Source organism: Taudactylus pleione, unplaced genomic scaffold (genome assembly GCF_031769625.1).
Source record: "Taudactylus pleione unplaced genomic scaffold, aTauple2 ptg000078l, whole genome shotgun sequence".
Taxonomy (NCBI): Eukaryota; Metazoa; Chordata; class Amphibia; order Anura; family Myobatrachidae; genus Taudactylus; species Taudactylus pleione.
In genome coordinates this window covers 4,749,355-4,773,008 of record NW_028284480.1, presented here as the reverse complement: position 1 = coordinate 4,773,008, position 23,654 = coordinate 4,749,355, and the positions used below count along the sequence as shown (strand labels likewise).

General features: G+C 40.6%; 1 protein-coding gene across 2 annotated transcripts; it reads right to left on the bottom strand.

Moving 5' to 3' along the window:
* Nucleotides 1-1,263: 1,263 nt before the first annotated feature.
* Nucleotides 1,264-23,130, bottom strand: CRYBA4 (crystallin beta A4). 2 transcript variants are annotated; one of them, XM_088467933.1, is made up of 6 exons: nt 23,078-23,130; nt 16,986-17,036; nt 13,130-13,248; nt 10,884-11,025; nt 3,487-3,629; nt 1,264-1,489 (listed from the first exon to the last, which is right to left on the bottom strand). In XM_088467933.1, exons 1-6 carry the CDS (start codon nt 23,117-23,119, stop codon nt 1,342-1,344), a joined length of 645 nt encoding a protein of 214 aa, XP_088324059.1. In that variant the 5' UTR covers nt 23,120-23,130; the 3' UTR covers nt 1,264-1,341. The 2 variants fall into 2 exon arrangements, with proteins under 2 accessions (XP_088324059.1, XP_088324060.1); XM_088467934.1 differs by lacking the exon at nt 23,078-23,130 and adding an exon at nt 19,965-20,031.
* Between the last annotated feature and the right edge of the window lie 524 nt (nt 23,131-23,654).

Here is a 23,654-nt window from a genome sequence, read left to right as displayed (position 1 = left end):
AAAAATTCAGAGATAACTGTAATGGTGGATTCCAGCGGGGATGAATTAATATTGTGTGTGGACTGTTCTTTTGTGTATACAACAAACATTTTTTTTATAGTTAAATAAACTGCCATCCTGTCTGCCACTGCAATTGATAAATGCCGAAAATGTCCAGAAATTTTTATGCCCACAGACAGCATCTCCTGAATGCCCCTTTGATTTAAAAAAAAAAAATACAGAACCACCGAAGAGCTCAACTCGGGCAAGGACTGATGTGAATGAGTCTATTTTCTTTGTAAAAGCCTCCCATCCTGCCTCGTAAATTTGCTTAGGAATCCAAAGCTTAAATTAAATTTACTACGAATCAACCCTTCCTTTCCCTGCTTTCAACTACATACATATTCCATCTTCCTCAGGCCTCTTGATTAATAAAAACATTTTTTTCATGATGTGCCATGTTGGAAGTTGAACTGTCACAGCCACTGAAATCTTCGACATGCAGTTGCTGAATGGCGAAAATGTAAAGAAATGTTTATGGCCACAAAGAGCATCTCCTGCATGCCCCTTTCATTTTAAAAAATATTCTGAACCACCAAGTTGATTTTGTTGGCAAAACATGGGACATGTTGTTCACCCATGTTCTCTCCTCCTCCCTCATAAATTTGCTTCGGAATAAAAAAATTTAATTAAATGAAATTTTCTATGAATCAACCCTTCCTTTCCCTGCCTTCAACTACATACTACATACTCTCCCTCAGCCCTCTTGATTGATGACTGCCATGTGTTTGTGCCACCCACTGCTGTGGCTTAGCTTAGTCAGCCAGCTAGCTTGGTGCAACTTTTTTGCCTAAACTGGATGAAAACAATATTGTGAGCTGTGAGGTGGTCAGTATTGACTGGAAATGAGTGGAAATTAATGTTATTGAGGTTAATAATATTCTGAGAATATTAAAGGCTCAATTTATGTGATTCTAGCCTTTTTTGAAATTTTTGGGAAAAAATCCAAAACCATAACCAGTCACAGTATTTTGGCAAAACCAAAACCGGACTCCGAATTAGCATCAATACCAAAACAAGCAAAAATGGTCTGATGCTCATCTCTAATAGGAACGGCATGTCAGTTATATTTGCTTGGTTACTCATCACATCACCCAAATGATCCTCCCATGATGCTTACATTCATAACTCATTTCCAGAGAGATCTATTATGTAGTTGACATGTTTCCAGAATTATTTCTTAATTTATATTTTGAGTAATAAAAACCCAATAACGATGACAGGTGATAAAAATCTTTATTCTTTTTAAACTTAATTTTATTTTTATTTCAAGTTAAATACATGTCTGCATGTAAAAGCTGGTTACTGCTGAATTCTGCGGATGGATTGGATCTGGAAGGTCTGAGCATGGGATCCCCACTCTCTCCAATGCTTGTACTCTCCTGAGTGACGGTCACATTCCAGGATGTATTGGAAGCCACGATAACCGGGATACTGGTAGCACACCCAGCTAGATAGGAGGGGAAAAGATGTGATCAGAGGTATCAGAGCTAAATGTCTATGGGCCTGCGTGTCTATGCTAGTCAATGCATATGCACGGCAACCGCAGCATAAGATGCAGACGTCCAGCACTACACAATGCCGCCCACTTCCTTTTACTCAAAGACAGCGGAAACATCGGTAACAGTGAGAACCATCGGAACCATACGCACAATAGAGGTTGACCTGATGTCGTGCAGAATTTTGGCCACTTTGAGTCATCTCGCTGCATATGCCACCGCACTGTCTTAATTATGCACGCCCCTATAACAGCATCCTAACGAACAGGCACGCCTGCGTTTGCACAAACAACCCCCGTCACCACCCACAAACGGCACTTCCTGTCAATCAATATCGGAAAGGGTCTGTGTACACACTGCGTGTAGTCTGTGTACTCTTACAAGATCACGCGAGCGCAGTGCGATGCATTCGCATGCGCAGTGCAAATGCATCGGCCGAGTGTGTGCGTTCCCTCACTTGCGTTCCTTGCTGAATCAGGCCCTATGTGTAAACCTACAATTACAATCCTTAATATTGGGTGAAATATATTTTGCCATTCACAGGAACAGAATATACATGAACCGTTTCATTGGATGGAAGCATTTATTTGAATATTATTAAAACTACTTAAATCAGCATGAATCTCTGTTATGCTATCATTTAGAATCAATAATTGTTTTTCTTACAAACAAAGTGAGGTTCACAAGCATACACTCTACCCGGGTTTAACATAATTTACCCCACTTTAGTAACAAGATAGCACCCATTGTGATCAAGATGATGATATAATGTTGAATTAGGAAAATACACATTATTATTATTATTATTATTAATAGATAGATAGATAGATAGATAGATAGATAGATAGATAGATAGATAGATAGATAGATAGATAGATAGATAGATAGATAGATACAGATATTCCACAGTGCTGTACAAAGAATATTCAGTCATATACTTCAGTCCCTGTCCCAGTGGAACTTACAATCCAGGAGGTGTTTTCTTCCTTTGGGACTGCTAGTGGCAGCCCTATCTGGCTTCTAGGGCCTGGAGCCAATGCAGTCCGTAGAAGCCTGGGCTGCTTGTTAATTTGTGCGCATTTGCGAGTTTGCTGTCCCATGTATACCCATAAGCCACATAATTCAGACAGGCAGAGCAGATCCCCCCGGGATCAACAGTTAGGTGCTGCCGCTGGTCATAACCCAACCACACTGCTTATTTAGCACAATGAATGTGGATTCTTGTTCCCAGCTTTATTCGTAGGTGATAAATTATGCAAAGATGATAAGAATGGCAAACCAAGTAGAAGTGAATTATTGGATAATCAAAGTGACACAACTTTGCGAAATGGCCTATTCCACAACTTGATTTGCACAAAATGAAAAAAAAAAACAAGATCTACCTCATCTCTGTGTGCAGGGCCGGATTAAGAGACATATGGGCCAGGAGCTGCAACTGACCAAAGGCCTATTGTGAGAGGAGGTGTGACCAGTGCTGTGTGGGTGTGGTCAGTGCCATGTGGGTGTGTACACACATTGACACTAGCAGCTCAAATGTTTCCCTAAATACATAAAAGTATCAAAATTGCATCATATTGTGAGGAAATTAGAAAAACAAGTTTAAGACTTTTGATTTATGGCCGACCGTGTAGCTTGCTGGCATCTGGTCATCATCATGCTGCTTGATGATGGGCCTATTTTTATTTTGAGGCCTAGAGCTGCAGCTCCATCTGCCCCAATATTAATCTGGCCCTGTCTGTGTGTCATACAGCAACAATCATTGCCACAAAACAGTGCATGCCTAGCAGTACTAGGCAGCTCTGTGTAATACTGTTTCTCTTTGTCTTAACAAAACATTTCCTTTGAATATGGGGAACAAGCACAATTATATCTCCCAGTTGTCATTGTTGAATACTGGGATATTGCATCATTCACAATTACAACAAGCAATGTAACACATATGACTTACGCGCCAGACTGAACACGAAAAGAGCCAACCTCGTTGTTACACCAGCCCATGGCTTGCAGAGATGGATAATCATCACTCAGCTCTCCTTTCCTTCCCAGGAAGTTTTCCTTCTCAAAGATGGTCATCTTACAGTCACGATGGTTCTTAATAAATAATACAGACATCTTTATATTATTAAACTTCAGTTATACTAGACCGGTGTCGAAAAATATAACTTATGGTATGCATACCTCCCAACATGACCCTCTCCAGGAGGGACACAATGCTCTGGTCCTGGATTTCCCTGGTAATGTATGATTGGTGGTGGCTCCAGAGGTGGGGCTGCAGTACAGTCTAAAATTCAAATAGGGGAGTCACAGCAACTGCCAGTGAGTCCCAGCCAGTGATATTTGGCAGCTTGTGAAATGACAGTTGGTGTGACTCCCCTATTTGAATTTTGAACTGCGCTGCAGCCCCACCTCTTACCAGGGAAGTCCAGGACCAGAGAATTGTGTCCCTCCTGGAGAGGGTCATGTTGGGAGGTATGTGGTATGTAGTAATAAATAAAGATTTTATACAGTGGCGTAAGTTCATTGCAGGCGAACGGAGGCAAGTTATAATTTGCTGCCCCCCCGTCACAGCCGTTGGTACTGTAATGTAGCAATTCGCATGCATACAGGCTATAGATAGACGAAGGCAGCAGCTGATGGTCTGACATGGAGGTCTCCTCTAGTGTACTGTGACTTCTCAGGTGCCGGGAAGGGGTGCCGTGTATTGGGCGGGTATGACGGTACACTCCGGAAAATACACATTATTATTATTATTATTATTAATAGATAGATAGATAGATAGATAGATAGATAGATAGATAGATACAGATATTCCACAGTTACAGCCCTAAGTGGGATGAATATGTTGTGGACAATGGAGGAGGTGCCCCTTCAAAGCTGGAGCCCAGCGGCAGGCGCCTCCATTGTCCCCCATAGTTCTGCCCCTGATTTTATAGTTTTGCATTAAATGTCATTGACTTAATAAGTAAGTGAATTGAGTTCCTGAAGTGTGCACTCATCTAATCTTTTACTATGCTATACTTTAAGGATAAGTAGATTATATCATATTAAATTTAGTCAAAACCCCACCACCACCTGCTGTAAAATGTAACTAACATGCCCCATCTTTAGCAGGAGCTACCGGTGGGTGTGGGTGGTCTACATGTAGTAGTTTTCCCCATGGCCCCACTGCTATTGTACCTGCACTAATCTAAGTACACAGGTGGGGGTTTTAATGTGTGATGAACAAAGAGAAGGAAATTGACAATATTGGATTTAGTTGAACAACAGGATATCTTGTTTTATCACTGTCATTCAGAAGTTGTTCTGTGCACGCTACCAGAGTGTATTACTGTCTAGAGGAGATTCTAAAAAAATTGAGCTGGAGCAATAAATATACTACTGCAGGGGCAGCAATGTATGCAGGTTTTTGTCTTATCTTCTTTATCTTTTTATATAACAGATTTATACCCCTTTCACATCGGTATGCTGGGTTGCACCCGGGATTTTGTTAATGCGCCCACTCCGGGTGCTACCCGGCTGAGACCCCTTTCAGACTGGCTCCATCATGTGTGAGCCGGCACTTGAAGATGATCTTATCTCCATAACTGGCAACATTTAAAGGGAGGTTCCTTCACTAGATGCAGGTAGGCAGTGATGGGGGTGGGGCTGGATGATCGCGTCATTAAGCCCTGCCCCCTCACGATGAAATACAGCAAATCACGAACATAGGGGCAGAGCCAAATGACAATATTATCGTAGAATGGCGTCATTAAGCCCCTCCCGCCGCACCACAGATTCACGGTAAGATTCTCCCCATTCTGCCCTATTCACTAGAAAGTGGTAGGATGAGGGAGAAGTGCCTACTCTCCGGTGGTGCGGGGGTTCCCAAAAAATCGGGAGGCTCCGCAGGTTTCGGGGAAGTAGGCAAGTATGCTTATCGCCAAGCGCCGCTTCTTCCTGTGCAGTGAAAGTGAACCAGTTACCCATTCACACTGCACCGCGAGCCGGGTTGAACACACGTTGAACCCTTCTCGGGACTAGGGTTGAAATTCACGGTTTCTCGACCCGGCTTATTTCAACCTGTCCCTTTAAGAGAACGCAGTAACCCGGGTTATTGCTTGTAGAGTGATGTAATGTAACATCCTCATTGTGTATCTTATTTAATGGAGTGCTTATTTTTCTTTTGTGGGGTTTGATGATGGTTTAATTTTGCTTTATTAAATGTGCAGCACTGTGTTTATCAACCATATGTTTTACTAACAGTTTTATTTGCATTTACAAAAGACAACTCATTTTTACTGACATAAAATTATGTGAAAATATATTTAAAAAAAAACCTAAACAAAGGGGATTAGGGATCATCTGGATAACGAGGGTACTTGGTTATTGGAAATGACTAATTAAAAACCTAGGCCCTCATTCAGAGCCGCTCGTTAGCGGCAGTACGCTCGTTCCGAGCGATGTTTGCACATCTGCGCATGCGTATGCTTTTTAGTACGCATGCGCGAACCAGTCAGTGCGGCCGAAAATCGTTTGTACGCTATATAGCGAGTGCCTGCTATTTTGAGTGACAGAATGAGGCGTATGTGGGTGGTAACAGGGGAAGGTGCTTGAAAATGGGGAGTGGAGATCCGAACGCAGGCGTGCTTAAAGGTCAAAACGGGCGTTTTATGGGTGTGTATATTTAAAACAGCAGCGTCAATGACCACGTCACTGGGTTATTTTAGAGCCAGAACTGCTCGCAAATTTGTGGTAGCAAACACCAACCACAAGAATAGCGAGCAGTTCATACGCTGGTCGATGTACTCGATTAATCTAATAAATAGCGGACATGACGTAGGATGCGTGCGGCCAGGGGGCGTTTTTAACAAATAAACGAGCGTATGTTTTGCTCGTTCGTTCAGACTTAGAGGTGTGAACAGACTGCAATGTGCGTACGGATCATTTGAATAGCCACCCCTTGTTTTTAAACGAACGACCGCAAATAGCGAACGGCTCTGAATGAGGGCCCTTATTCATAGGAAAACCTTTAATGTGTCATATGTAATATGTAGTTCAGTTCTAGCTAGCAGTTTGTCACAGAAAAACTCTAAAAACTGCCGTATGTATGTGTGTCACTGACTATGTTCATTTAAGCCACATATTGTTCAGCTGCACAAGGAAACTTTTTCTTCTATAAAAAGTTTAATTAACATGCCGGATGAACGCTTCAGTAAGGTACGCTGAGGAAACTACACCCTCTAACTATAGTTCATTATTTTCCCTTCGTTTCACTTTAATTGCTGAATAGGCTAATAATCAGAGCATAGCATCGACCTTCTAAAGCACAGCCTACAAAATTAACACAATTAACAATATGTGCTCTATTTACTAAATAAAGCAGTTAATAAATGCTATTCACTGGTACTTGTAAATTATTTCATGTTTAGCTAGTTTTGCGCTTTATTTTTTTTAAATAACCCAATATTTTGTACCAAAGATGCAAGCTGCTACTTCTTCATATAGTGAGATACATTTCTAATAGTGACACGTAGTAGACAGCTATAAAAGTGTTGCGTGTGGATAAATGAACCTCATTTAAGTCTTGTCTTGCTGTTTTGTCTGAATATGTCTTATCTTGGGATACATTTATAAGTGTGCATTAGTGTGTCCTTTAATAGACAAAGATATGTAACATTTTATAATAATTTAAAGTTCTAACTATTATTATTATTATTATAATTATTATCGTTTATATGGCACCACAAGTGTTCCGCAGTGCCTTACAAAGTACATAACCAAAAAGGTGACTAACAGTACAATACAAATCCAATGTAGGACAAGGACAGGTATACTGTAATATACATTGCTACATTGGTGACCATAACACCCAAATAAGCAACAGAGCATAAGCAACCAAGTGTTAGGTACTCTAATGGGGAGTAAGAAGTAAATGAAAATAAAGTAAGGAAAAGCACAAGAGGGTAGAGGGCCCTGCTCGCAAGAGCTTACATTCTAAAGGGGAAGTGCAGACAAACAGGCGTGACACAGATGGGGTTAACAGGGAGGAGGGAGCATGGAGTAGCGGGTTAGAATGAAAGCAGGAAGGCTTTGATGAAGTAGTGGGTCTTTAACTATAAAGTGTACCATTTATATTTCTCAAACATAATTTAACTATGGAATGACCAAGGCTGTAACTAGAGTGCAGGCCCTGTAGGCCCCACGGCACCTGCATGTGGCTTGCTAGGTGTCTGGAACAGTACCATGCAGCCACAAGCAGGGGCGCCGTGGCTTAATAAACATTTGTTTCAGACAGGTGAAAATAGAACCATATAATCACAATATGATGCCCTGTGCCTGTGCCTATTAAGGCAGTTTGCTCTATTTTCATCCATTTGGACTTTGAATATGCAACTATTAAATGTAAAACACCCACACCACTTGTGAAAACACTTATGCTGGGTACACACTGGCCGATATTTCAGTCGTTCAATTGATCGGCCAATATATCGTGTGTATGCGTTGCCAGTGTCAACCAGCGATATGTCTGTGAACGACATTCTTCACAGAAATATCGCGTCGGCTGTGCTGCACAGCCAATGGCAGAATTCAGCGGTATATGGGTTTTGCTATTAGGCATGTTAATACTGTAGCAGGGCATGCTGGGTTATGCAGTTCCACAACAGCTGGAGGACCGCATGTTGACTACCCCTGCCCAGTGTGTTTTACACTACACTGATGCTGGTCAAGATCTAGTTGGCTGGGTGACAAGAAATTACAGTATGGTGAATGGTCTACAGATGGTACTCAGGTGTTTTGTGCTCCCCTATTTCCCTCCTTTACCAGCCAAAAGCGATAGCGATACATGCCCCGAGCCAGGTGTCTCACTGTTAGGGGGAAGGCAGTGATGAAACGGGGCCTAGCAGTGATTTAGAATGATGCTGCCAGACTGTCTGCCTCATAGAGCACTGCAGACCTGCAAGTCCTGGGAGGAGACAAAGGGGCAGATTTACTAACGTTTCTAAAAATGGAAAGTGGATACGTTTTCCATGGCAGCCAATCAGTTTCTAGCTATCATTTATCTATTCTAGAAAATGATACACAGAATCTGATTGGTCACTATGGTCATACCGCCACTTTTCTGTTTAGGAAGCTTTTGAAGATCTACAAGCCTCATCAGCAGTTTCCGGGTTGACTGTATACGCCATCATGTGATGGTGTTCTCTGACTCTTTTCCTCAACTTTTTTTCCATTTGTACATTTTTTTTAAATAAGAAGGGTGGAGAAATAGAGCTACTCATGTCCCATAGGAGACTTACCTGGATATATGTGTGCTTCCTAGGGACTAACCCTTACCCAGTAACAAGCCAGTTTACACCTTCCCTCTCTGTGGGCCTGTCCACTTTCTCATCTCTTTTCCTGCCACCAGTGATTAGTCAGCGGTGTCAGTGGTCAGAGCCTGGAGGCTAAACACCCTGATGTGTAACTGCGGACATCACATGTAACCAGTTCCTCTGTCAGCAGGAGGCACAGATAGTAAGCCTTAAGGTGCGTACACACGGGACGATTTTCTCCCCGAACGAAAATCGTCCTGTGTGTCCCCGGCAGGGCTGTGCTCAGTGTTGTTAACAACACTGAGCACAACACTGAACGAACGATTCTGTTCAGTGCCGGGCTCCCTCCCTCATCCCCGAACATGTTCAACCTGACATTATCGTCAGGTTGGACAGGAGGTTCGGGCGATGAACGAAAACTACAAACGGAAGCGCGCATTTGTGATTTTCGTTCATCATTATACCTGAGATACTGAATAATTTTTTGAACGATTTAACGATAACGATGTCGTTAACGACAAATCGTTAAAAAAATTGTTCCATGTGTACGCACCTTCAGAGCAGATAAGACCAATGGGGGAACGGTGACTATATGTTAATGTGTGAGTGAGTGTGTGAGTCTATAGAGTGGGGAAGTATACAGGTGTGGTTCATGTGATTTGTGTGAGGGTATGCATGTTATGTGGCATGGGATACTACAGTAATGTGGCATCGTTATTCATGTATTGTGGCGGTCTGTTAATTTGTTTAACAGGATATTAATGAAATGTGGGGGTCACTGTTCAAAATTGGGAGCTAATATAATATAGACTATCTATTTATTAATTGTGAATGCTATTAATGTCAATGCAGATGGGATAAAGTAAGTCAATTTATTCGACATATATATTACGTTAAGGTCTAGGCTGGTTAGGTGGAATGAGGCATGTTCCTAAGTGTGGTTACTTTTGATTTATTGTTAGTGCTGCATGGAGGAAGGTAATCCTAGAGTATCATGGTTTAGCTTTCTAGGTGGGCCCCAAAAAGGTCCCCGATTTATCAGAAATTAGCCAAGTAGTAACTGAGCTTAAGACACCAATAGTAGGTAGTGAAAGCTCAAGGTTAGATAAAAGAGTCTGTCTGCCACATGTGCTGTACCTTTTAGAACTGTCCCTGGATAGTCAAGATGTTTGCTCTGTTTCATGATGCTTGTGAAGGAGGAGAAAGTACACCTAATAATTGTGTGTGAAGCATTGCCAGTGTGTGTTTAAAGGGAAGGACTTTGGGGAGCAGCCTAACACTAGTTAGTAACTTAGTACAGCATTGCCATGGGACAGAACTCACTAGCCTGTACTGCTTAAGAAATGTCCTCCTATTTAGCTTCTAACTTGTTAAGCCCTGCACTATATGTATGTGAGCTCTGCTAATTCTACCCTGTAGTTTATGGAGGAACATAATAATAGAGATAATTAAATATATATACAGTCCACGTTTTTAAAAGCTTTGCAAAAAATAAAAAATAACCAGGTAGAGATTATGACCTATGAAATGTCATGTGAATAGGTAATATGCTTGTAATGATCTCTACTTTTAAATACTACTACATACAGCTGAGGAACTGTGTACCCTTAATGTACTGTAATCAGTAGGCATAAATACTGACACAAGTTAGCTACTTTTGATGTCTATAGCCTAATTTTTTTTTCCCCAGATAATTAAGTAGATGAAGATCTCTCCAAAAGAGACATAACACTGCAGGATATTGTGAATCCAAATTAATCAAAGATAATTAAAAATATATATTAACTTAATATTATACAATCATAAAGAAAACATGTTTTTAAATTATTTAGTAAGACAAATGTATCTGTATCCTAACAAGAATAACCTGACTGTAGGTCTTTCAGCTTAATAGCTAACATTATTAATTAATGTCATTTAAATACAATGTTATTCATAGCCCATTACAGTTAGGCAGCCTAAATAGTACACTCTTCTGTAATGTGTATACTGTATAGTAAGTGAAAACAATTATCAAGGGCCCCCTGTGGATTTTTATGAACTTTATACTTACAGCACAGGCAATTGGTCGGAAGGAGGTCATTCTCTCCACATGATAAGCATTGCTGCCACTCCAGGCCTCCCAGCGGGGGTACTCTCCTCTCTCCAACACAAACTGCTGACCTTGGAATCCTAAGTGCTCATAGCCAACCCAGCTGTGGGAATACAGCGTACACTTTGGTTTTATTACATTTATTTTCCATTGCCTATAGTAAGGATATGCTAGAGCTACAGTCCTATATTTTTATCATTATTCCTATTTTTACTTTAGGGAAATGTTACCATTACTACTATAAACTTATTTTAAGTCCCTTTAATATGTTCCTGTTTAAAATTGCATTTATGCTGCATGGTACAGCACAATACAGGTTAGAAGTACATGACCTAAAAATGACTTAAAAAATATGTATATTTTACTTTACTTTTATCAAAGCCGCATGCAGCAGGGCTGCAGACAATTCATTGCCTTCTCCGGCTTACTGAAGTTCTCTTTAGTAATCAAGCAGTGGCTGCTATCATACAGTAGTAACCTAATGAAGAATGATTGATAACAGGAGAAGCTGCTTCCTAATGGTTACAATAAGTACAGCCAGGGAATGATCGGTGAGCCAGGGGAGATGAGTAATTTCTGCTATATGTACTGTACATGGAAGTCCTTACAAAATGTTGTGACATTACATTTCTTGTTATGCCAGGGGCATTTTAAGAGAGGAGGGAGCCCGTGTACACCGGGGCGTTTCTACAGAGGAAGGGGCCCGTGTGCTGTCTCTGACACGGGCCCCCTCCTCTCCGCCAAGCGGCAGGCAACGCACTGAGCTGTGCGTGGCCAGCGCCGGAGTTATAGACTCTTGGCACGAGAGTGCGCCCAGAGTCTATAGAGTATGAGCAGGTCACCGGGAAAATGTCCTTGACAGCCATTTTGCCTGTACTGCGAATGCGCAAATGACGGGAAAATGGGCGCAGCGGCCATTTTTCAGTCGTTTTTACAGCGCCGGACCCCCGTGGAGAGGTAAGTAATACTATGGGTGCAGGGTGTGAGGTGCGGGGTCCCCCTGGACCCAGGGGCCCGTGTTCCCCGCACACCCTGCACCCATTATAGATACGCGCCTGTGTGTACAGCCTCTATTTGGGCCCCCTTCTCTCTGTCAGCGCAATAGATACTGTCTTCATGCCAGAATCTACTGTGCATGTGCGGGTTTCTGGGAAAATGGCACCAGTACCTTCTTCCCTCGGACATCTTTTCTGCGCATGCGCAAGTTACCAGGAAAATGGGCGCGACATTTTTCCCTGTGATTTTTTGCTGCTCTGCAGAGCCGGTGTGGCGCTGCAGAGCAGGACACAGGAATCTGAGGAAAGGTGAGTATAACTAACTATGGGTGCAGGGTATGCGATGTGGGCCCTCCCTGAACCCATTATAAATACGCCCCTGTGTTATGCCCAGATCTCAGGTATATGTGCTGGCACACACTTCCCACATTTATCAGTGTCCGGCATAGGGAAGAATGTCAGAACAGTTATTTCATGTTTCTCACATCATGGTTAATATATTTATTCATTTATTTAGCAATATTGTCTTCTAAATATTATTATTCCTATTACTACAACTGACATTGGGGGAGATGTATCAAGCCCTAAAGATGGATAAAATGGATAGAGATAAAGTACCACTCCAAGTGGCTTCTGACTGTTATCTCACACCTTCAGACAACTTTAAGTTACTGCTTTGTAGAAGCCCCCTGAACCTTTTTTTAAATGCACTGGGGGAGATTTATTAAATCCTCTAAAGAGGACAAGTTGAGGTGTTGCCCATATAAACCAATCAGAGTGTAGCAGTTATGTTATAAAATGTACTAGAGAAATTATAATTACAATCTGATTGGTTGCTATGGGAAACACCTCGATTTAACATCTAAACCTCGATGAAGAGGTCCACAGTGGCTGACGCTAGCTGTAAGGTTGTATATTGTTAGATTTGACAGCAACACAACTTTGACCGACAAAGTTACAAGGGTAAAATTGCTTGTTCTAAGTTATTGCTTTGTTTGGGATCTTAATTAGTTTGTGGCATGTGGCAATGAGCCCAAGTTAAACATACATTAAGTAGTAGAGGAAAGCTCTTTAGCTGATGTTCTAATAAATGTTTAGCTGATGTTCTACTGATGTTCTACTAAACTCATCATGATGGAGTCAGTTAGCAGCCTGCAGAGACACACAGCTTTATACCCTATCATTATAGTCTGATCAACATCTCTTACTCACGCTCCACTCTCTATTTTAAATGAACGGACAGTTTCAAATCCAGATTCCATGATGTTGTAGCACTCAGATGTAAACTCATGTCTGCGACCCTGGAAACATTCTTCGTCCCAGACAATAATCTGAAAGCAGTTACAAAGCAAAGTGTGAACCATTAGATGAAGCAAGGGCACAAGTGACAGTAATAAGCAGGATGACGGCATTGGGAAACGTACAGTGTGTAAGATTTCCCCAAAGATGCTGTGAATGACAGCAGGAAAACATCTCTGCCTGACTAATGGTATCTTTCAGTGCTGTATAGTATCTAGGACTAATTACACTACATGTCATCACACGTCTGGAGGGTAGTTTGGTTTATCAACTGCTTCATTTTTCAAGGAATGTAGGACTTTCATTGTGCAGAACATTATGCCTTACAGATATAAATATAGCACAGAGCTTCGGGAATAGATGTCTGTGTGAAATAATGGTTTACAGCAGCCTGTTTATCTAGGATCGCAATGTTGATTGCTGCAAATTGTGGGTGTTGCAAGTTGACCCACTAATAATATCTATGAAAATTACTGACCCTATTGTCATGTTAAATGAGTATATTAAAAGTGATATATAAGACAAGGATTTTCAGTAGATGAGTTTTTAATGTAAAAAAAACACCATTTACCTTAATAACATGGTGACCATATACTAAATTCTATTTTTGTAGATATCTCCACCTTGATTAATGACAAACCTATGTCATGGCTAGCTACCCTATCCTCTATAGTTATACCATCAGAGCAGGAAATGGTAATTGATCAGATAAGCAGCAATAATACCTATTAACACTTTCATCCTGTTCTTATTCTTCAATATATTGTGAATGTTTGCACATTTGTACACCACCAGCCATCAACTTCTCTTAGCCCATTATACATGCGTGTGTATGTGTTGTGTGTGTTTGAGCATGTGTGTGTGAGTCACAAGAATAATGTTACATAGGGGCTCATGATAAGTTGGTCATGAATGCAATTGACATCTTTATTTCTCTGGAAATTGTTTTTTTGTTTTTTTTCAACTGCACAAAATGCATATGTATCCTATACCATGGTGGCTGAGATGCATCAGGACACATATTCAGCTTACAGCTTTTTGCACTAAGGGAGTGGGATAGCGGCCAGTACAGTATGCGATTGTTCATACAACATGTGTCTTATGCTGACCACAAGGAAGATGTTGATTTGCCTGTCAGGAGGAAGATCACTTGCACTTTTTTGACTCTGGGGGGTAAATTTACTAAGATGGGAGTTCTATTTAAGAACTGATGTTGCCCATAGCAACAAATCAGATTCTACTTCTCATTTATCTAGCACCTTCTAGAAGATAATACCTGGAATCTGATTGGTTACTATTGGCAACATCACTTCTTAAATAAAACTCCCATCTTAGAAAAATGTACCCCTTGGTGCAAATTGTGAACTGTTGGTTATCACTTCTGGTTGGCTAAATGTTTCTGAATTCCGCCAATAAATGTTAATACGATTCTCATTATTACAGTGATTTTCACAATTTTCCCACAGCAATAAAGCATATTTCCATTTGATCTTTTAAAGAGGAAGGTGATGGGAAGGTGACAAGTACTATTTGAATTGAATTAAATTTTTAAATTTTGTGTTTGCATCTCAGTTTAGTTTGCTTTTACAGTACTGTAAATGTGACTTTATTAGTTGTTAATATCACTTTTCATTTATGCACTATATTATATGAAATGTGCAGGGGTGCCGAGAGGGGAGGGGGAGCGGGTACTCTTTACCCAGGCCCTGGCCCTCATCCTACAGCCCCTCCCAGTACCTCTCCAGATGCGGTACTTCGGGCAGCAGCCTCTCTCCCCAGCTGAGCACACATGCTACTGTCACGCCGTGTGCTGGACTAGGGAGAGAGGCTGCTGCTGCACTCACCCGTCCCTTCTTGGACACTAGTGCCGCCCCCAAACCGGAATCTGGCACCCCCCTGTGCGGAACACATGGCCGTAAATATATTATATTTTTTTGTAAGGAGGGGGTCTGGCCACACCTCCCTGATATTGACACACTCCCTTCCAGTACCGGGGTCCGGAACAGTTGTCGGCGGCCCTGAAAATGTGTACTATAACATTAGCATTTACTACCATTACTGTGAAACCAAACCTGGTGTAAACTAGGCACATGCACGACCAGGCACATACACTAATGCTCTATAATAGGGTGAGTCAGACACTTGCACTACTGCTCTCTCCTGGAGTAAGCCAGGCATATTCACTACTGTTCTCTCCTGGGTTAAGTCATGGAACACTCACACTAATGCTTTCTCCTGGGGTAAGTCAGGCACATACACTAATGCTCTCTTCTGAAGTAAGTCAGGAACATAAACTAATGTTCCCTCCTGGGGTAAGTCAGGGACATACAGTAATGTTCTCTCCTGGGGTAAGTCAGGCACATATACTGCTGTTCTCTCCTGGGGTAAGTCAGGCACTTACACTGCTGTTCTCTCCTGGGGTAAACCAGGCACATACAGTAATGTTCTCTCCTGGGGTAAGTCAGGCACATACACTGCTGCTCTCTCCTGGGGTAAGTCAGGCACATACACTGCTGTTCTCTCCTGGGGTAAACCAGGCACATACACTGCTGTTCTCTCCTGGGGTAAACCAAGCACATACTATAATGTTCTCTCCTGGGGTAGGACACACACATACACTAATGCTCTCACCTGGAGTAAGTCAGGCACATGCACTGCTGTTCTGTCCTGGGGTAAATCAGGTGCATATACTACTGCTTTATCCTGGGGTAAATCAGGCAGATACACTGCTGCTATCTGCTGTGGTAATCCAGGCACAGGGCCATAACTAGGAGTGTGCAACTTGTGTCACCACACAGAGAGCAGGGCTCTGTGGTTAGCACAGTCGCTGCCCAACAGCCCTTGTTCTGAGCAGCGAGGTGCCTGGACAGGCACCCTGAAGCCAGTGAAGTTGCAGCAGTGCCGCCCTTAGTGTCTTGAAGCTGCTCTAGGCACTACTGCAGCATTACTGGCTACATCATTCACAAAGGGGGCTGGAGTGGCACAGGATGCTGTTAAGCCCTTTTATGGCACTGTCCATGCACATATTCTACTGTTCTCTCCTGGGGTAAACCAGACAGAATGTAGTCAGCATCTCGGCAGACAGGATGCCGACAGTCTAAATACTTGCGCTGGAGTCCCGACCACCAGCATCCCAAAGGTAAGTATCGGGGGTTAGGGGAGGGTTAGGTTTAAGGTTAGGAGTTAGGGTTAGGCACTAGGGGGAGGGTTAGAGTTAGGCACTATGGGGGGAGGGTTAGGATTAGGGTGCGGGGAGGGGAGGTTAGGTTTAGGAACAGGCACCGGGGAGGGAGGGTTAGGGTAGGGGTAAGTGTTAGGTGTAGGGAACTTACCTCTCAGTGCTGGGATTGTGACTGTCGGGAAGCAGCTGTCGGTATTCTAACAGCCGGCATCCCGACAGCCGGGATCCCATACCCAACCCTATATATACTACTGCTGTCTCCTGGAGTAAACCTGGCACATATGCCTCAAATTCCAAGATGAATGCATCTTGTATATATGGCCAGGAATTTCATTCCAACTCTGTTTTCACCATAGAAAGTGCTTTTTTATAAAGTTTGATGAATTCTAATTCAAAATCAGTTCAGGGTTCATTTATCATATCTTACACTCATGAAGAATATCCTTGTGCAAACTCCTTTAAATACATTTTCTATTTATTATATTTTACCATTTAATGATAAATAAGACAAATAAAGTTATTCTCTTTAAAACACTTTGTACCTAAGTAGGAATGAGCTGTGTTAGACTACATAGAGAAAATAATCACCTTCCAGTGTCCAGCAAACTTAGTACAATGTTGTGTCATATTTTCTCTGTCCTGTAGAGAGAAAGAGAAACCCATTATTTAAAGCCATGATAATCTTTTCATTTAACACAATTCATTTTATAATAATTGTCTAATATTTGATATGGTAACAGATGGCTTTATTGTATGGTGTTGCCTGCTGATCAGGTCCTTTTAATAATAATGTCTTTTTCCTGGCTCTTAGGAAATCCATTAAATGAATTAATGAATAAGAGTCATTTGTTTGCCTAGTGCCTTCTGAGAGTGTTCACTTAATGTTGCTTGTATTGGAAAGTGTTCACAGGGAATCCCGGTTGACTGCACTAAAAATCCTAGCAGGTGTGCCAGCTTCTGCATTAAATAATCAATCTGGCAGCACCCGTCCCTGAGCAAATGTAGCTGCAGTATTTATTTTCTATAGAAGAATTTGTGCAGTGGCCAGATCTCTATGTTTGCACTGAACAAACAATACAATATTTTCATTCCCTTGGATTGGTTATCAACAATACTTTATGACTTCCTGATATAAATAGATATACAATAGAAGTGTTTTTATGCTGTTCATTTTATCTTAGTTAAAAAGACTACTATATTTAGTGTTTCTGGACATGCTTTAATAAATGTTGAGGTCAGTACATATAACATTGCATTGGCTTTTCCCTCTAAATCTCTGTAAAAACACCAGCCAGTGAACGTACGTCTGTTTGCAAAGCATATCTTGTAACTGGGCACATGCAAGCACTGGGCGTGATCATGTGAGAGTCATATGCGGTGTGATTGCAGAAATGTGGAAGTCCGGGACCGGAGGTACCCTAAGTGTGGCATACAGACTAAAGCTGGCCACACATCTAAAGATTATCTGTCCAACCAGCCAACTAGTTGATTGGTTGGAATGAAAATCTGGTAAGGTATTAAAACAAATGACAATCAGCAATTTGCTCCCAAACGCCGGAAAATGGACAAAAACTGTTGTTTGAACAAATTGTTTAGATCAAACATTTAACAAACTTGTCTGACGACCATTTTCATCTGTTTTCTGGCATTTAGGAGCAAATTGCTGATCATCATTTACTCCCATTCCTTACCAGATTTTCATTCCAACCAATCAACTAGTTGGCTGGTTGGATGTAAGTTGGTCTAGTGTGTGGCCAGCTTAAGCATACACAGGCTTGCCTACCCTCCCGATTTGGTCAGGAGCCTCCCGAATATCGGATGCTGCTCCCAACCCCCCGGACAGGCAGGCAAGCCTCCCGGCTGCCGCCTGCCCCCCCCAGACTACTACTAGAAACCCCCGCAGTGGAATTGCGTCATCATGGTTCTGCCCCCTGCTTCACAATGCCTTTATTTTGGGCATTGTGAAGAGGGGGTGGGGCCATGATGACACGATTGTGTGGCCCCGTCCCCAAAACGGTGTCATAGTCCAGCCACACACCCCACTGTATGCAGAAGGAGGGAGCTGAATGTCGGCAAGTATGAGCATACAGCCACACTTACTGGCACCGCTAGGGAACTCACTCCTAATTGCATTGAGCCCTATATGTGCTACAGGGCAATACACAACACAGTCACACCAGGGGTATACTGTAGACATCTTCCTGAGCTGCGTGTTTTGCAGAAACATAGACAGATCAATGTGATCTGTCTATGTTTCTGCTTTTAATTAGCCTGATGATGTGGAGTTCCACCCCCCCCCCCCCCCCTATAACCAGCCCTGGGCTCCTGAGGTAATACAGGTTGAGTCTCCCATATCCAAAATGCTTGGCACCAGGGGTATTTTGGATAACGGAATATTCCGTATTTTGGAATATTTGCATATCATAATGAAATATCTTGGGAATGGGACCCTAATATACACACAGAATGCATTTATGTGTTATATACACCTTATACACACAGCCTGCAGGTCATTTCATACAATATTTGTAATAATTTTGTGGCTCAAGCAAAGTTTGTGTACAGAAATGAAATTAATTTATGTTTCATATACACCTTATATACACCTTATACACACAGCCTGAAGGTAATTTTATACAATATTTTTAATAATTTGTGCCTTAGACAAAGTTTGTGTACATTGAACAACAAAAATCAAAGGTTTCATTATCTCAGTCATGCCAAAATTATTCCGTATTTCGGAAAATTCCGTATTTCAGAATATTTGGATATGGGAGACTCAACCTGTAGTGGGAATATTTATTGTCTACTATTGTTTTTTACAGTGGGACTACAGGTACCAGCATGCCTGCCCTTTGGCACTTGTGGAACTACAAATGCCAGCAGGCGGCCAGCACCCGTACCCCCACTGTAAAAATAAATTGTAAAATAATGACAGTGCTCACACACCGTACATAGTAAAGTTTTATTACATACTAAACACACTCACACATACCCAGGTGTGTACCCACCTTTAATAAATGTACCCCCTAGTTTTATCAGGGAAAGGTTACAGTAAGTCGTAATTTTGCAGTTAAGAATTCACAACATGTACAAATACAGTGTACAAGCAGATTATTTGAATGTAATACATGGGATTTTAGTGTGCCATTTTTCTTACAGACATGAAACAAATTGTGTCATTTTATTTCAGCAATGAAATTGGATTGCAGTAAATTCTAATACAGCTGAATAGGGAACAGAGCAGTTTATATGGATTGTGATTTGTGTTGCATGTAGTAGCAGCATGCTGTTTTGTCAGTAACAAGCTATTTTCATGTACTGTAGATAATGTCACAGGGGAAAAAAATGAGCACAATTTTGTAGTGCAATAACATTTCCACCATGTTCCAGGCCATACTAACATAAAGTGTTTTTTCCCCCCAATTTTGAATGGGCTTGCCAATAAAATCACATCTACTGTATGTGAGTATGCCGATTGCTTTACTGGTAATGGGTATATTTCATCTGATAGTCAGTGGCACACGGCACTTTGGTGTAGAAAAGCTTGAAGTGATTTCCACTCACCCTGAATTAGTGATATAGTTCTGTCAGTTATTATCAAATATTCCAGATCTCCAAAGCTGTTGGGATTCTAAAACATGAGCAATATGTTGTTATAAATGTGCCACAGCTGTTATTACTACTACTATTATTATTATTATTATTATTATTATTATTATTATTATTATTATGTGTTTGGGGGGTGTCGCCTGGATAACCAACAGATGCTTATAAAGTTGGACCCCTTTGTAGCTGTGGGAGTGATGCTTGTTTGTCATTCTGAAATAGCACCAGAAGTAGGGCGTGTCCACATGGACCAATAGGAATAGGACCAATGTTTTTGTACATATTGGGGATCTTATCTGCAACATTGTTTCTTACTGTGGCCAAACAGTTCTGGTTCAGAGATGGCGATAATGCGATTTTCAGAAAAATGCAGGCGTGTCTGTCCGTTTAAAATGCCGTTACATGGGCGTGCATAAATTACCCACTGAGAGTGCTTGCGCAGCTCTGCATGTCAGAAGAGCCCCCAATGCTGCAGCAGGTCACACCTGTCACAAGGGTATGATGGCCGCCGATATACATTGATGTTACCGATTATTTACGCAGGTATGTGTCGTCGCACGCAGGTAAGAAGGCAGCAGTGGGCGTCCTTATGCTCGGTTGATCTTTGCTAACATTAGCATATTTTCACTGCTGTGTTGCGTATGAAATCGCAGCTGTGATCGCATTATCGCCCATCTCTAAATCAGGCCCTGTGTTGTGTATTGCCTGATGCATATGCAATGATGAGCACTATGATTTTTTGAATATTAAAAATAAAAAGTTTGTTTTATGTGTCTTGTAAAGTAAAAAGTGTTTCTGGCTGAGCAAAATGGAAAATATAATTTACACATTGTTTAACATGATATACAAATTCACAAAAACACATTTTAAAAATGGATGTGCAGGGCCCTAATTTATAAATGTACTTAATTCTTCCAACAGCTATATTTTCACACAAAAATATAGTTTATAAAAAGTAGTTTGCTTTTACTTCACTATCTATCTATCTATCTATCTATCTATCTATCTATCTATCTATCTATCTATCCAAGATCACTAGTCATGGCACATAATTATCAGGTCTATGCTTATTGGTATAACTGCTACAGTGGTTTTATTTATTTATACATGGGTGAGACATAATAGAGATGTCCAGGTAGAGCGTAATGATAGGGAGAATTCTGCACAGTATCTAAGCTTGATGTGAGATAAAATTGTGAAATATATATCACCAACCAATCAGCTCCAAAGTATCATTTCTTAAACACAACATGCAACATGTAAGTTAGAAGCTGATTGGTTGGTGATAGATATCTCACAATTTTATCTCACATTAATCTTTGATACATATGCCCCTTAAGGTGAAATTCTGCAGGAGAAACACGCACAATTCTGTGCAGTAATGTAGAATGAGGCACATTTTTCACAGATCAGTTTTGCTATTAAGTTAATTTCTAGTAACTACATATCAGTTTCAGTAAGAGATTACATTTTTAAATATCCAGATCTTTCAAATGATACACAAGTCTTTGCAGTGCAAGGACTTCATGCATTGTGACTAAAGCTATAAAATCAAAGAGAAACTAATACATTCTAAGCAGCTGACAGATCTGTTTCTGTAAGTACATTCTGTCATCTGTACTTGAGCAAATTTGGCTATTTTTCATGTCAAAATGTTTTTCTGGGCACTGTAATTTGACTGGCTAGAGAACGTGATTGATATATCAATGTATCTCTCCTGGAGAAATGTTTTATAAATGGCTACAAATCAAAAAATTGCCCGTTATCATGTCACATTTTTAACCCAATATTACCATTATGGCTGCTAAGTATATTTTGAGTTTCCCAGTCAATGAGAGAATAAAGCTACCCACCTAAAACCTATAGAAAATGCTTATTACATATTGTTAGTTGATATCCTTTTATTCCCTATATTTTGTTTCTATTTAAAATAAATACATTTGTTAGAAGCCCATTCCAGAAATGAACCACACACATATCTGACATATGGTTTAGTATTTTTATTTTTCATTTTTGTTATTTTAGAATTAAGCATTTGAGTATTTCAGCAAAACTGATTCTGTTACCAGTTAATTGACACATGAAATGTTTCTGTTTTACAGCCCTTAGCAGAGCCTTATAAAACCCCCAAATGGAGAGCCATGTGTGCCTCTTTCTAATACTATATTTATGTTTAGAATTATTAAAGTTCCAGTCACCATTTGGTGGAAATGGCAAAAATCAACAATAAGTTCATAGGAAATTATTCTCCATGGGCCCCTCAAAAAGTCATTATTTCTGCATAATTTTTGCATATTATCAATATTACTAAATAGTTTATTATTACTTAATAATTATTTTGCTATCTATCTATCTATCTATCTATCTATCTATCTTTCTATCTATCTATCGTTCCATTTATCTATCTATCGTTCCATTTATCTATCGATCGCTCCATCTATCAAGATAGATAGATAGATAGATAGATAGATAGATAGATAGATAGATAGATAGATAGATAGATAGATAGATAGATAGATAGATAGATAGATAGATAGAGCAACAGGGAACGATTGGCATTCCAATATCATCAGTTGCATAAACATTCAGGTTTATTTGCAGAAACAGCAATGTTTAAGAACACAAAGCTACGTTGTCAAACTATATAACTTGATAAAGGATCTTTGTGGACCAAAATGTTGCTGTTTCGGCAAATAACCCTGAGTGTTTATGCAACTGATGATATTGGAATGCCGATCATCTCCTGTTGCTAAATTATACTAATTTGGTTCTGGCTCCTTCTCCTATATTCACTCTTACCTTTTGCTAGAGTGGACCCTTTTCACATTTTTTATATATAATGTTAATAAAACCTGACATAAAGTAATGTATTGTATGAATAATAAAGTCCAGCTGTTGTTGCCTGTACTTGACAGCTACTTCTGACAGTTTTCTCTTTAGGAAAAAAAACAGGTCAATTCTGTTTCCTCTGCAACCAACAACTGAAATAATCACACTAAAACTATTGTCTGTTCCATCTAATGAGAACTAGACATGGCCGACTGCAATGTATATGACACTATAGGCCTTACCTTGCTATGATCAAACAGTGTTGAGTCCGAAGGAGGCAACATGCTGAATGACATATCTGCTGGGGTTTATATAGCCTGCTGAATAGTCATAGACAGATAGAGGCAGCTTTACTGAAACTCCTCAGTCAGCACATGCAGAGAGGCCTCATTCCGGAGTTTTGTCGCCTGAACAATGAATATAATCTATACAGGAGGTAGTAATGTATAGAAATGCAAGCACATGAGGTTTTAATAGAAAATGCCATATATATTTTTGTTTCAAGATAGCCAGATTTGGAAATATATGTATTGAAAATAATGCAGCAATTAAAATATCAGACATATGTAAACAAACACAGTATTACATAAATATGCCTCAGGTGATATGTTCTTCACAATGTTTAACTGCAGCATTTCTAGCTCTTAGGATTCCTGTACAGAAGATCCGCTATTTTTGACAACAAATACATACACGCAATGGATGATAAGGACAGCCCTGCCCACATGAACATACTGTATAATGGGTGCAGGGAACAGTTGATACCTAAGGTAGTGAAATAACAACTGTAACTGGTGGTAACAGACCTTTAGTGCCACT

What these genes read in the sequence shown, in the direction of transcription:
- CRYBA4 (XM_088467933.1), bottom strand. Translation starts at nt 23,119, where the DNA reads ATGTTGCCTCCTTCGGACTCAACACTGTTTGATCATAGCAAG. An exon ending in TTTAAAATAGAGAGTGGAGC is followed by an intron (nt 11,026 to 13,129) that starts GTGAGTAAGAGA and finishes GTATTCCCACAG; the next exon opens with CTGGGTTGGCTATGAGCACT. An exon ending in TTTCGTGTTCAGTCTGGCGC is followed by an intron (nt 1,490 to 3,486) that starts GTAAGTCATATG and finishes CCTCCTATCTAG; the next exon opens with CTGGGTGTGCTACCAGTATC.